At 36.7% G+C, this 14,027-nt stretch overlaps 1 protein-coding gene across 1 annotated transcript in view; it reads left to right on the top strand.

Annotated features, from left to right (window-relative positions):
- The window catches only part of KAT2B (K(lysine) acetyltransferase 2B), a 152,606-nt gene extending 139,418 nt beyond the window's left edge, over positions 1–13,188 (top strand). The window contains exons 12-17 of the mRNA XM_012663159.1: positions 877–1,020; positions 5,251–5,365; positions 7,222–7,258; positions 7,497–7,560; positions 7,657–7,741; positions 11,117–13,188. Coding sequence (XP_012518613.1) covers positions 877–1,020; positions 5,251–5,365; positions 7,222–7,258; positions 7,497–7,560; positions 7,657–7,741; positions 11,117–11,310 — 639 coding nt within the window. The 3' untranslated portion in view covers positions 11,311–13,188. The remainder of the gene's footprint in view (positions 1–876; positions 1,021–5,250; positions 5,366–7,221; positions 7,259–7,496; positions 7,561–7,656; positions 7,742–11,116) is intronic.
- Positions 13,189–14,027: the final 839 nt, after the last annotated feature.

Raw genomic sequence — 14,027 nt, 5'->3', positions numbered from 1 at the left:
AGATGTGTTTGTGACTTTTATGATAAAATTCACCTGAGAGAAGTCAATGGGATTGTTTTATCAAGGGCTTGACTATCAGCTTTTCTAGGCTATAATCACATTGCAAAGCATAAGATCTCAGGCACGGTTCTTAAATGACTTGTCTGTAGTCATCTTGGAGGATGATGGCAATGATTACTTGGGAAATAAATATTTGTTGAAAGATGAGGCAGGAAACTGCTGGTGATCGTTCTGAAAACCAAGTAATTTTCTGCAAATAAGTGAAATAGACATCTTTAGGAAAATTATGTTTGTATTATCAATATATTATTTATAAGTTTGAATATATACCCTGTAGCACTCTGCTATTACTGCTTAAAGTGTGTAAATGAGTATATTGCAAAGCATTAATGTTATTGCAACAAACATGGATAGTGACGGTCTGGAAGATTTTTTGCCTGCAAAGAAACTATTTCATTTCCTCAGCATCAAGGTTCTGACTGCTTTATTTTTCTTTCAGAATTGGATCAATGTTAGTTATTAATTTGTTGAGAATTCTGGGGACTCCCTCACCACATTGGGAGAAATTTGCATCAGCATATTTATTTTGTAACTAATGCAAAATGAAACCTAACTTTTACTTAGTATCTGTTCCTGTTTCAAACTTTTCAATATTATTTGTGTTTTATTCCAGTCAATGTTTTTCTGTTGTCTTGCTTCTTATTTGCAAGTTTAATTTCTGACATTTTGAACTTCGAGTGAATCCTCTTCAGGATAGTACAGTGAGAGCTTTAAAGAAGCATGTCTTGATTCTTTGCACAGTACCTGGCATGTAGTTAGCATGCAATAGATATTTCATACTTGATGCCCATATGAATCAATTTATTTGCGTTGCAGGGTTTCTCCAAAGAAATTAAAATACCTAAAACCAAATATGTTGGCTATATCAAGGATTATGAAGGAGCCACTTTAATGGGATGTGAGCTAAACCCACGGATCCCATACACTGAATTTTCTGTCATCATTAAAAAGCAGAAGGAGGTAAGCAAGTGGTTGATTTGTATTCCTTCTGTACAGGCCAGTCTTAGTTGGGGTGGGTTGAATTTCATTGGATTCTATGTGTATGGATCTACTAGATATCATAATCTTAGTTCAGTATGGTTTATCTAGATTTCTTATTTAAAGGTATCCTGCTTCCTAGGTCTCCACTCCTGAGAGGGTCAGTACCTGTTAAATTGGTATAAAATATAAAATGTGTAAAAGAAGGTGACATATTTTAACTTCACCTTCAAGGCCTTTTACATCCTGGCCTCAATTATCCTTCCCAGTCTTATCTCTTTACTTTCATCTCCAAATACTGCAAATGTGTTTTTCTATTAAATACTGGTCTCCAAAGGCAATCCCTGATACCTTAATCCTCTTGCTTGCTGTCTTTGTCCATTTCCCACTCTTTTTTTCCCAACACACATGCAAATCAAACCATTTTAGCTTGTGTTCTGTTTTCTCCTTTGAACTTATCTAGCACTGATTTGATCTACCTATTTGAATTCCAGTCATTCATCTTACATAGAGATGTATCCTAATGTGTATTAATTTCTCCTTTTACATTGCAAGTTCTGAAGGCTTATCCTTCCAGGGTTAGTGATTTGTTGTCTGATATTTGGGTGACATCTTTTACACATACAAACTAAAAGAGAGGTAGTAAAGGGGAAAGATTGATTGATTTGACTACATAGTAATTTTAATTTTCTCTAAGGCAGAAAAAAGAAAACCATAAAAAGAGTATAATTGGGGAATACACAAAGGCCATTTATTAAACAAATGAACCTTGTGTGTTAAGCCCGGGAGCCTCTCCTTGCCGTCCCCAGTTTGTTGGGGTTCAGAAAACTGGGAGTTTGCAGCTGTGTCGTCCCACATCGATTCCACTTGTTGCTTTGTTATTAATTCTAGTGCACTTTTCTCTAAGAAATAACTAAAGAAGACATCTGTCTTAAACCCTTCTTTGTTTTCTGGTTTCTGCTAACATCCTCAGTCTCAGTTCTTAGTTTTTTTGCCAGGCATTACTGACATAACAGCCATGAAGCTCCTCACACAGTGTCTGGTGCATAGTAGTTACTCATTAAGTATTTTCCTTTTACTTAAAGTGACTCAGACTTGTTCTTACGCTTCCCGTGGAAGTGAGCAAAGCCTTTTTTTTTTTTTTTTAAATTAGAAAAGAAAAACAACTTTTGGTGCTCCTTGTTCAAAGATGTCAGGCTAAGAGAGAATTCCAAATAGGGCACTTGGAAGAGTTAATCAAGCACAGCAGGCTCCTCTCTCTCCCTGGCTCTCTCTGAAGAGCTGGCTTTCCTCATTGTTCTCTTTGGGGCTTAATGAGCAGGTCTGGATTCAGCGGCACATTGTTCCGCATCAGAGGCTGCTGGCCAGCTAAAGCCATCACCGTGCTGTCAGCTGCTCTTTCCTCACCCCCCACTCCGCCCGCAGCAGCACCAATTCATCCCCACACTGTTAGCTGAGTGCAGGATTCCCTTGGCAGACTCTGCAGATTCACATTGTGTACAGATCTGTTGGCCCTTCAAACCTAAGGGTGAAAGCCAGAAGCACAGAGCTATTTTAGATGGCTAACAAAGCAGTCAACTTTTTAGAAGCCAGTGTTCCCTCCTCCTCCTTTTTTTCTCCTGTCCTCTGGGATCCCTTCTCCCTCTCTCCCCCATCCCTCTCTTCCTCCACCCTTCTTTCACACATGCCGTGGAATGGCTGATGGAGGTTTGGAGCTGTTAGCCTCATTCTTTTAGAAGTCCAATGCGCTATCCACCTAAATGTAGTTTTTTAAAAAAGAAATCTGAAGTCATTATAATAAAATACTATATTTGGATTCATGTAGTATCTGCTTCCACAGAACCCAAATGATTTTTACAAGTATCATTCATTCCAACGGTGAAAAACCTTTCCCGCTAGTGGTGGCAGCAAACAAATGGTAAATATAGTGAGGACTTTCCTAGCCTCTAAAAGCATCCAAGAGCAGAATAAGTTGTAGTTATCATTAGTGGAGATGGAGAGAGAAAACTAGTATAGTTGAACAGGGGGATGGGAGAGTTGAGAGTTAAGTGCTACTTTGTGTGTGTTGACTCCAAGGGAAGGATGGATCTGTAAGGGCCTAGTGTCATCTGAGATGGCTTTGTGGGAGATTTGTTTTGAACTGGATAGCCTGGTAATGGAATCAGCATGAGCAAAGGCTCAGGGTCCAATGTAAGCAGATTCATGGGCAATGATTAGGTAGACTCACAGGTATGTGAGTGATGAAAGGCACTATTTGCAGTGTGAATAGGCTACAAGCAGGCAGAATTGGGGGTATATGTGCCTCTGTGTGTGCGCGTGCATGTGTGTGTAGATAGGCTGGGGTTGGGTAATTCTTAAATCTTAATCCACATGTGAATCTACCAGAGACTGGGTTTGGGGGAGCCCAAGTTAGGATGGGGAAAATCGATGCTCTTTTTCTGTAAGGAGGCATGTTAAGACTTGATGATGTATTAGAGATGGGGAAGCCCTCCCCCAAAGAAGCCCCCCCAATTTTCTTTTTGGGGAGACCATAAAGCTGACAGTAATAGTTCATAGGACTGAGATAGGGACTTCAGGAGAGGAAGATGAGGACTGACTCTCATTTGGAAGTTGTTGATTTTGAGTTCCTGGTAGGGAGTTAAAGTGAAGACATGATCTAGGAAGGTGAAGATAAGACGTTGGGAGACAATTAAAATGTCTCTTTTCTCCAGAGTGATCCTTGGAGACACAGAGGTTAGGAAGCCTCCCACTCCCATTAGCAGTCATTTCTCAGGAGCTCACAATCTTTAAGGTGCTACATGAGGTGTGTGGAAGGCACCTGGTAGGTCATTACATTTGAAAGTCCCTTGGTAAAGAGGAGAAAACATTTTAAATTGAAACTTAGTCCTCAATATATTTTCTGAAGGTATCCATTTAAGAGATTGCCCTTGGGACTTATAAATGGAAAGCATCCATTTAGATCAGCTGTGTCCAAAGAGAGGCAGCTACTAGCCACATGTGGCTACTGAGTACTTGATACGTGGCTTGTAAAAGTTGAGGCTTGTTGTAAGTATAAAATCCTCTGATATTGCAGACTTCGTTTGAATAAAGGAATGTTCAATATGTTATAATTGTTTCCTATTATATGTTACAATGATATTTTCGATATAATGGGTTAAATAAAATATACTATTAACATCAATTTCACCTGTTACGTTTTACCTTTTTTAATATACGGCTACTAGAAAATTTAAATTACATGAGTGGCTCACATTATGTTTTTATTGGACAGCACTGATCTAAATTTACCGGGAATATACTTTTACTAGTCCCATTCATTTTGTGAAGTTCTTTGTTACATATTAAAATTACATATTCTTGCTGCAGTATTTGCCAGCCATATGTTTGAAATCAAGCAGATAGGAATTAGAATTTTTTCTTTTCCTTTGTAAATTCAACTAGTGACTTCTACTGCTTTGTTTTTTCTTTTTCAAAATTTGGTTATGATATGGTTAATTTCAGAATGGTGGTTTTTGAGTTTTTTTTCCTATTTAAGGGAAAACCACACTGTCTTGGAAGTAATTACCTCAGTACACTAGGAATTATTTTACAAAACAAACAAGACATCTCTCAATATTCCCAAATCCACCCTAGCTGCTCATGTCATGTTTGTGTTGGCCTTAACAGATAAAAATTTAGAGCTGCTTCTTTGATGCAAACAGAATGGGTTGGGACTCAAAACCTTGAAAGTTTAAATAACAGTAAGGCTATAACTATTCCAGGCTTTTGGGACTTTCTGGGGCCTGTTCTTCTACCCTCCAGTCTAAAGGGAACAATTCCTCGTTACTGGATGCGAAGAGGTTCTGTGGCTTCACTGGGCAGCGAATACTCAGGGCCGCTTCCTGTAATTCTGGCAGCAGATCCTCAGAGAAGCAGGGCAAAGTAATTGACTCTTACTCCGAAGATGACAAGTGTGTTCTTTCAATATTGGCTTTTCTGTGTGGCACGGACAAGTCACTCAGAGATGGTTGTGTGGATGTCACTAAATGGGCATGGTATGACAGAATGTTTTCATTTCTTTCTTGTTAAATAGTATTCACCCTTTTCTTTCATTTTGTTTCATAAAAAATACTTTATTTTGTTAGGAAAACGTTTTGTTAGGTTGATTGACTTGAACTGTATCCATACATGGACTTCTTTTCACTGAACACTTTTTCTTCTTGTGCTTTACAGATAATTAAAAAGCTGATCGAAAGAAAACAGGCCCAGATTCGAAAAGTCTATCCTGGACTTTCGTGTTTTAAAGATGGAGTTCGACAGATTCCTATAGAAAGCATTCCTGGAATTAGTATGTATAGACCTTTTAAAAGCAAAATCTTTTACTAATGCCATCCCTTATGTTTGAAACAATTTACGGAGTGCAGTAACTTAAAAAGCTTTATTGCCTGGCCTGTCTCTGTTTGTATTATCTCTAGTCTCTTAAGAAGGCAGCAAATACTTTCCTTTTATGTCTTTTTCTCTACCTTCCAATTCAAATAAACCAAAGAGTTTAAATGCCTCCTTGTTGTGGCATTTATTAAGAGCCTGCCATTTGTAACACAATGCTAGGCACTACTTATATGTGACCTTGAAAGTAGGGGAATTCTACTTTTACATATGAGGAAATTGAATCTCAGAATGGTGGCATCATTTAATGTTAAATGACACATAGCTAGTAATGGTCAGAATTAGAAGCAGCCCAGTTCCGATCTCCAGACATCTTGCTGTTTGCACCATGTCTCACTGCCACCATGCTTGGCTAAATTAGCTTACCCCAACTTCTAAAAAAGATTATTTGCCATATATGACAGAAATCATATAATTTGTTTCAAGTTCCCTATTTTACAGTAGTTTTCCTAAGGGTTCTTGTTTATATGTTAGAGATGAGTTGTATTGGATTAAACCATACAAAGTAGTTGTGTTTGTAGATCAAAAGCTATTGGATACCATTCAGCCATTTTATTCAGTTCAAATCCAGATTCTTCTAGTATATTGAAGATTTTATAAACAAAACAAAATCAAACAAACTAAAATTCTCCAGAAAAAAAAGAAGACTGTATTTGGGCAAGATATATTACTTCATTACACCTATTCTATAGCAGATCTTATTTTTACTGCTAAATCTAGAAATCCTATAATACTTCCCTATATAATCCCTATTAATGGCATAATAGCTACCATATCATTGAATGCCTGCTTGTTCCAGGCATTCATGTATGTTTTTTTACATACATCAACTAATCTCAGTAGGGATAATATCACTTAAATTTTAGAGTTCAGGCCTGGCGTGGTGGCTCACGCCTGTAATCCTAGCTCTCTGGGAGGCCGAGGTGGCCGGATTGTTTGAGCTCAAGAGTTCGAAACCAGCCTGAGCAAGAGCGAGACTCCGTCTCTACTAAAATTAGAAAGAAATTAATCGGACAACTAAAAATATATAGAAAAAATTAGCTGGGCATGGTGACGCATGCTTGTAGTCCCAGCTACTCAGGAGGCTGAGGCAGAAGGATCTCTTGAGCCCAGGAGTTTGAGGTTGCTGTGAGCTAGGCTGACGCCACAGCACTCTAGCCCGGGCAACACAGTGAGACTCTGTCTCAAAAAAAAAATTTTTTTAGAGTTCTGTTTTATAGATTGATAAACTGAGAGGCAAGATGTTAAGTAACTTATTTAGAGTAAGTTGTCCTTTAGGGAGAAGAGTAGGAAATCAAATCCAGATCTATGGAACTCCGGGCTGTGTTTTCTATCTGCTGCATTAAACCAAGCAGGGTTTTGGCTAGAGAAAATAGAGACTAGGATAGAGTTTGTTCAAACCTAAAATAACAGCTTAACTCTTGCACATGGTGATTAGCAAAAAATTCGACTTATAGTTAAAAAAAATACACATGCCCACAGTACTGGATATATTTGTTTTTTATGCTTTCCTCTGAAAAGTTGGAGTTCCTGCTTAAAATACTCTAACACGTAGGGAAGTGTTAGCTCTCTTGGAATTGCTTTGTATTATTAGCTGTATGAGGAAGTAACTAAATGACCTTCATTTCAGTCTCTTTCCAGAAATAGACTTTTATTGAGGCATGATTGTAATTTATTGTGTTTTTGATAAGTATTGACTGTGTTATTCTCTTGACCAAAAGCAGTTCTCATTCAGTGTTTAATTTTGTTGACGTATAGGAGAGACAGGCTGGAAACCGAGTGGAAAAGAAAAAAGGTAAGTGTGATCGGCATGAGGATGTTAATGGAAGTGATTTTTTTCCCCTCCCAGCAACTTAGAGAAAGAGGGCTAACTAATTGTAATCGCTAATAACAACAGTTGGTGGGCTTTGATGTTTATAAAAAATTATGGAATGTTTCCAGTTTGGGAGTTTTGTAAGAATGAGCTGAATAGTAATCAGCTGGCAAGAGGGTAAAAAACTAATCATTGCTCCTTGTTGTTTACTCTTTTCAAGTAAAGAGCCCAAAGACCCTGACCAGCTTTACAGCACGCTCAAGAGCATCCTCCAGCAGGTGAAGGTGGGTATTCTCTTTATCCACCTCATGCAAATATTTTGAAATGATTTCCCACATGGAATTTCCATATTAGATACCTTACTTTTTTCTTTACCCAAGAGCCATCAAAGCGCTTGGCCCTTCATGGAACCTGTGAAGAGAACAGAAGCTCCGGGATATTATGAAGTTATAAGGTTCCCCATGGGTAATGCCATTAACATTTTCTAAGTATAGATTTAAAACTTTCTGGATGGCGGTGTGGGGGACAAATGGTTGCTGAGGTTGATTGGTACTCCTCTGTTGTAGGGTAGGAAGTATATGAGGGGTGGTGGGATCCCGTGTACCAGTGGAGGACAGCGATGTCAGAGCAGAATGATAAAGGAGAAGTGGGTGGCTGTGTTCATGAGAGACATCCTGCAGCTGTCTTTTAGAACCCACACATGTTCAACAACACCACTCAGAAAGTCCAGTCCAGGGAAACTGCAGACAGCACTAGATATGAAAGCTGGCTTTTTGGACATAACCTTGCTCATATTCTGTTTGGTTGCAAATGGAAAGTCATCAAACTGTCCTCTTGATATTCTTCGATTCTGTTTTTCAGAAATGGCTATTTTCTTTAGGAATTTTTGAAGGTAATATGAAAGAATTAGATTAAGTTGCTTGACTGCTGTACTTTCAGAGGGAGAAATTCTACTTAATGCAATTCTTGATTTTCCATGCTCTTAGTGGATACTGTTAGTGTCACTGTATACAGTCTTTATTTTAAGCTTTCTCCCACATCCAAAAACAAACAGAAAAGATATCTTCAGAAATGTCACATTGTGGAATTTGCTGCTGTGCTTTGCCTGCACCACGCTAAAAATGAATGATTAATTGCATCAGTTGAGAGCCTCCAAATTAAACCAGTTTGGCATTGTGCAGATGACACACATCTAGCTGAGATGTTTTCTTTTTAAGTTATGTGGCCATTTTTTGGAGAGAGCCAGAGTCTTCTCTTTTTACCTGTAGTCTGTTGCAGGTACTGAGAACTGTGGAAGTGTTAAAATGTGAAAAGGAAGAATGATAGGGATCCATCAGCTCTTCGATAACTGAAAACTATTTTCAGATGTTTTCTATGGCATTAGTTTTCACATGAATGTTTTATATAGCTGTAGTAATGATTTCAGTAGCCTATACTCCTTAAACTAGACATACATCTATATGCTTTTCTTTCCCTCTTCTCTCTGTTCTTCTCTCGTATGGATGGGATCTAACCTGTTTCACTTAGGGAGTCACACACTGGATGTTGCCTGTGTAGTCTGGCCCAAGTGCGACTTCTTACCACCTGTGCATTGCTGTGTGGGGTTTTCCTGTTTACCCAGAATTCCCAAGTTGGGGGAAGGGGAAATGAAAATAGAATAATTTAATGGTGTCTCCATATTCGGCACCATCAATATTTAGTCACTTTATTTTTTAGTGACTAAAAATAGTGTTTAACCCACATTGTTTGGTCTTAGGAAAAAACCTAAGAAGGCTGGAGGAAGAAAGATGCTATCTGTAGCTTTAGAATAAAAAGGAAATACAGAAAGGAAGTATTCAGAATTGGTTATAATTATTCAGAAAGGTCCAAACACTTCTATAATCCTTGCTTTGTTTCTGCTACATTTTAGGTTTTCTCCATCTCTTCTTACCCCTTTCCTCCTAAAAAAAATTTTTGAAAATCTTTTGGACAAACTTATTGTGTAAAGTTTCATTCCACCTCCCCTTACTTTCCTTCCTTCCTTGTTTCCTTCCTTCCTCCCTCCCTCTCTCCCCGTCCCTCCCTTCCTTTCTTTCTTTCTTTTCTCTTCCTTCCTTTCTTTCTTTCCTTTCTTTCCTTCCTTCCTCTCTTTCTCCTCTCTTTCTCTCCTTTCTTTCTTTCTTTCTTTCTTTCTTCCTTTCTTTCTTTCTTTCCTCTTCCTTCCTTCCTTCCTTTCTTTCTTTCCTTTCTTTTCTTTCTTTCCTTCCTTCCTCTCCTTTCTCTTCTCTTTCTCTCTTTTCTTTCTTTCTTTCTTTCTTTCTTTCTTTCTTTCTTTCTTTCTTTCTTTCTTTCTTTTTCTTTCTTTCTTTATTTCTCTCTGTTTCTTTCTTTCCTTTCTTTCGATTGCATGTCTTTTCCTTCTACAACATTATTAACATTATATTGGGCAGCATATCTTAAGTGGTGTAGGCATTTAGGTAGAAGAAATATAAATGTCTAATTTTACTTAGAGAGGCACAATTTCATTGTTCTTTCTTCCTTAAATGGGAGAACACCTTGATCCATTCAGTCACACTTGGGTGAGACAGTGGGGGATTTGCTGAGTCTTAATGTACCCTAACACTTTTAGATTTTTCTCTCCCTCCAAACTGGTTCAATTAGAGAAGAAAAAAAAATTGAAAGTTGGGTTTACAGATGTGATAACATACACTATAACTGAGATAAGCTTTAATCAAAATAGATGGGCAGAAGCAGATCTTTTCCATTTTTTTCTTTGATATTTTATGGTGGGTTTAGGCTATTGATGCAAATGACTTTCTTCCCATTTTGGGATGTTGTGCATAAATTTACTTATCTTATTAAATGATAATCTCAATGTATTTGGTTGTAAGTTTCTTTCCCTCTGGAAAATTTGATAACTGTGGGAATTTGGTGTATTGGTATTCAGGAGTTTTTTTTTGTTTGTTTTTTGTTTTTAGCCTTTTTGACTCATTTTTCCATACATAGTTAATATAATTATAACTTTTAACAATAGAACCAGACTCAAAGACAACCGGGGATCCATAAATAGAAAAATGTTAGCATCTTTTAATCTGCATGGAATCCTTTAAATTGGTCCTAACAGTGAGGGTTGCGGAAACCCTTCCTGGTGTAGTCTTATCAGTTTAGATGAAATACTGTTTTCACTTGTAAAATAATACAATTTAAAGCAGGTAGATATATTGGGAAAATATTTTTTACAATAGTCTCACAAGGCTTACTTGCTTTAGAAGATAAAGTTTATCATTCTTATTTCATCCATGGAGCATGAAGCAAAATTAATTTGAACCATTTTACATGCAGGGTCACTGCTGTATTTGCAGGTGTATTTATGATCAGTTTCTCTAGTTTTATCTATATAACACCAAACCAACTGTGAATTTAGCAAAACAAACTCAGTCTGATTGTTTTGATTTAAGTAATTAAATGATTTAATACAAATGTTCCACCTGCTCTACTTCATGTAGATAGAGCCTCTTCTGTGTAATTCTGAATGAATAGCTAACAGTAGTCAGTTCATCATACTTATTGTTGCTAATCTACTTAGCTTCCTTGTGCTGAATAGGGGATTGAACCAGATGACTAATAATAGTCCCTTTACTGTTAAAATGGCTGTGATTTTACATAAAAAAAAAAAACCCACAAAAGAATGAACATAAGATTTAAGAACTGTTCTTGATCATAAGAATTTCTCTCTAAGAAAGGTATTGAGATGATAAAAATGTAATCAAACCAACAACCTAGATTTCTTTCCTATTCTCACTTTTGTCAGCTAGTGTTTAAAAGGAGTCAAAGATGGCTAATATTTTTTTTTCTGTGCAGATCTGAAAACCATGAGTGAACGCCTCAAGAATAGGTACTACGTGTCTAAGAAATTATTCATGGCAGACTTACAGCGAGTCTTTACCAATTGCAAAGAGTACAACCCCCCTGAGAGTGAATACTACAAATGTGCCAATATCCTGGAGAAATTCTTCTTCAGTAAAATTAAGGAAGCTGGATTAATTGACAAGTGATTTTTCCCCTCTTTGCTCCTTAGAAACTCTTCAAGCAGTGTGCCTAAAGCAAGGTGGTTTAGTTTTACAAACAATTGAACATAATGTATTGAAGAGACTTGTAAATGTAATAATTAGCACTTTTGGAAACGAACAAAAAAACCTCCTTTTAGCTTTCCAGATCTGTATTTAAATTGAAGTCATAGAACATTTTTATTTTATGGAATAGATTTTAATCTATTTACTACTATTAATGTAAATTTTCTATGGCATGTCTTTTAGCTGACTATTCCATGATAGATGACCAGGGGTTTCCTCAAAACTGGTATGTGAGGAAATTGCACAGAGTAGCAAGATTTGGGGGAATCCAGAAAATTTTCAGACCATGAATGTTTCTATTTTTTTCTAATGGAATGTGAGAGTTTATTTTTATTTTATTCTGAAGGACTTTAAGGAAGGGATACATGATAAAAAGCCCATAAAAGGTGAAATATGTGATGTTCGAAGTCTCATTGTAGACTTTTTATATATATTTTTTAAAACACTCATCTGGATGAGGTGCTTTGAGCAGTACTGAAAAATACAGTTCCAGAAAAGCAACTGCTTTAATTCCTAAGGAAGAGATTCTAAATAATGCAAACTTTTTTATAAGCATCTGGGTTTTTGATAATTCTGTCTACCTACAACAAACTTGTTAGTGTATAACCACTATTTTAATAATCATTTTCTCTACACAAGTGTGTAATATCATATTTGACTTTGCTTATGCAGGCCATAAGTTCCAAAAGGTAATTTCCCAGGCCACAAAGGCATAAACTTGAAAACACTTGATATTGAATCAACATGTTTTAATAGGAAAAGATGAATAGTCTATGTATGTATCAATCTGGTGAATCCTTGTTGTAATAAATAAGGATTTTTTTCTTTTCTGTGATACACACAACCCCATTGATAATGTATGTATGAACATTTTTCCTTTTACATCTCCAAACGAAGTTTATCGTCTGAGGTCAGTTAAATTCCCACCAAGGTTTGCTGTCAGTATTTTAACACCTACACTGGTATATTGGTCCAGGGTCATATCCCAATAAAATCCATCATGCAGCCTTATTAACCTATCTTGGGATTCCAGCTTAGTGCTTGGATTTATTTCCTGATTACACTACATAGAAAAGTGGGACATCTGCCATCCCAACTCTGGGAAAACCAACTAATATACAACCATATAAATAAATGAAGGCCATCTTGATGGTCTTGACACTAATTTTTATGATGCAGATTTATAAACTGATTTTTGTAAAGGACAAGGTTTTAAAAGTGTATTTAACTTGATGTTTTCTATCAGCATAAATTAAAATGATCATGAACAGTCATTAAAAACAATTGCCAGAGATAATCTGCATGAAGGAAAAAAAGCTCTGCAAATGGCTAAGTTGGAAGTGTTGTTTTTGATATGTAAGAGATATTCAGAATGCTCAACACTGAAAAATGCCTCAACTTTTTCAAGTATAAGAAACCACCTTGAGTGGTGTCTAGATTTCTAATGAAGAATGATGATACAGTTTGGATTAAGTATCTTGGACTGGTTTTAAACAGTGCTTTGTACCTGATCTGCTGAAGCATCTGTCCAGCTTGGTATCCTGTGAAAGTTTGTTATTTTCTGATTAGACATTCTTATAGAGTATTGTCTTCAAAATCAGATTGTCTCTTCTATATTGAAAGCATTTTTATGTTTTCTAATTTAAAAATTAATATTTTCTTATAGATATTGTGCAATAAAGCTGAAGTAGAATGTGTGGTTTTTGCAAATGCTTTAACAGCTGATAAAATTTTACATTTGTAAAATTAATATATTGTACTGGTACAAAATAGTTTTAAATTATATTTTAAAAAGCTCCCAATCTGGTGGTGTGTTTTATTCTAGAAGACTGAGGTTAACAGAACAAATGTGTGATCTGATTGATGACCATTGACTATATCCTTAATCCTTAGATATTAAGCATTTTGTTGCATTTGTGAGAAGTTGCACAAAAATCCATAGCCCATCGGAGATTTTCAAGAGGAGAGACACTTACTTTATCTTTTGAGTCATCTACTGCATCTTACCTACTCTCACCCACTAAACAGCAACAAAAAAGTTCCATCAAAAGAGTAATGTTACTGGTTTAGATCGTTTTTTTACTTTCCATCTGTGTAATAGATGAATATTGAGAGACAAAAATAATCTGAGTTTCAAACATCTGTGATATGAGCTTCTAATGTTACTCAAAATGCTATCTATAGGAAAGAATACTATAATATTTCCTGTTGGGGTTAGAGAGGACCCAACAAAGAGAACCTTTCTTCCCTACTGAAACCTGAACCAACTGAGAAGTCAAAAAAAATAAGGCATATAATAGCCAAAATATCATCTTTAATACTAATAAAATGGGTATTGGAGAATGCAGCTTACTTACTTACATCTGTGAAAAATGGGCTGAAGCCTAGAATGAGATTGACTAGCAGCTCTGCACCACTGCCAACTTCCCCCAGGGTCAGGGCCTTTACTATTATGCACAGCTAAGTGCACAGCTAAGAGCAGTAGTGCTCCCTGAAGGCAGGTCAACAAGGAGGCACAGGAGAGCAGGGCATTTCAACCTATGTCCATAACAACCTATGGTAAGTATGTTATTACTTAACTCATCGATTTGGAAAGTCCCTCCCAGGGGAGGAATGAATGAGGGGGCAGAGGGAAGCCG

The sequence above is a fragment of the Propithecus coquereli genome, unplaced genomic scaffold (assembly GCF_000956105.1).
Source record: "Propithecus coquereli isolate 6110/MARCELLA unplaced genomic scaffold, Pcoq_1.0 Scaffold12, whole genome shotgun sequence".
Lineage (NCBI taxonomy): Eukaryota > Metazoa > Chordata > Mammalia > Primates > Indriidae > Propithecus > Propithecus coquereli.
This window is presented reverse-complemented; position numbering and strand designations above follow the sequence as displayed.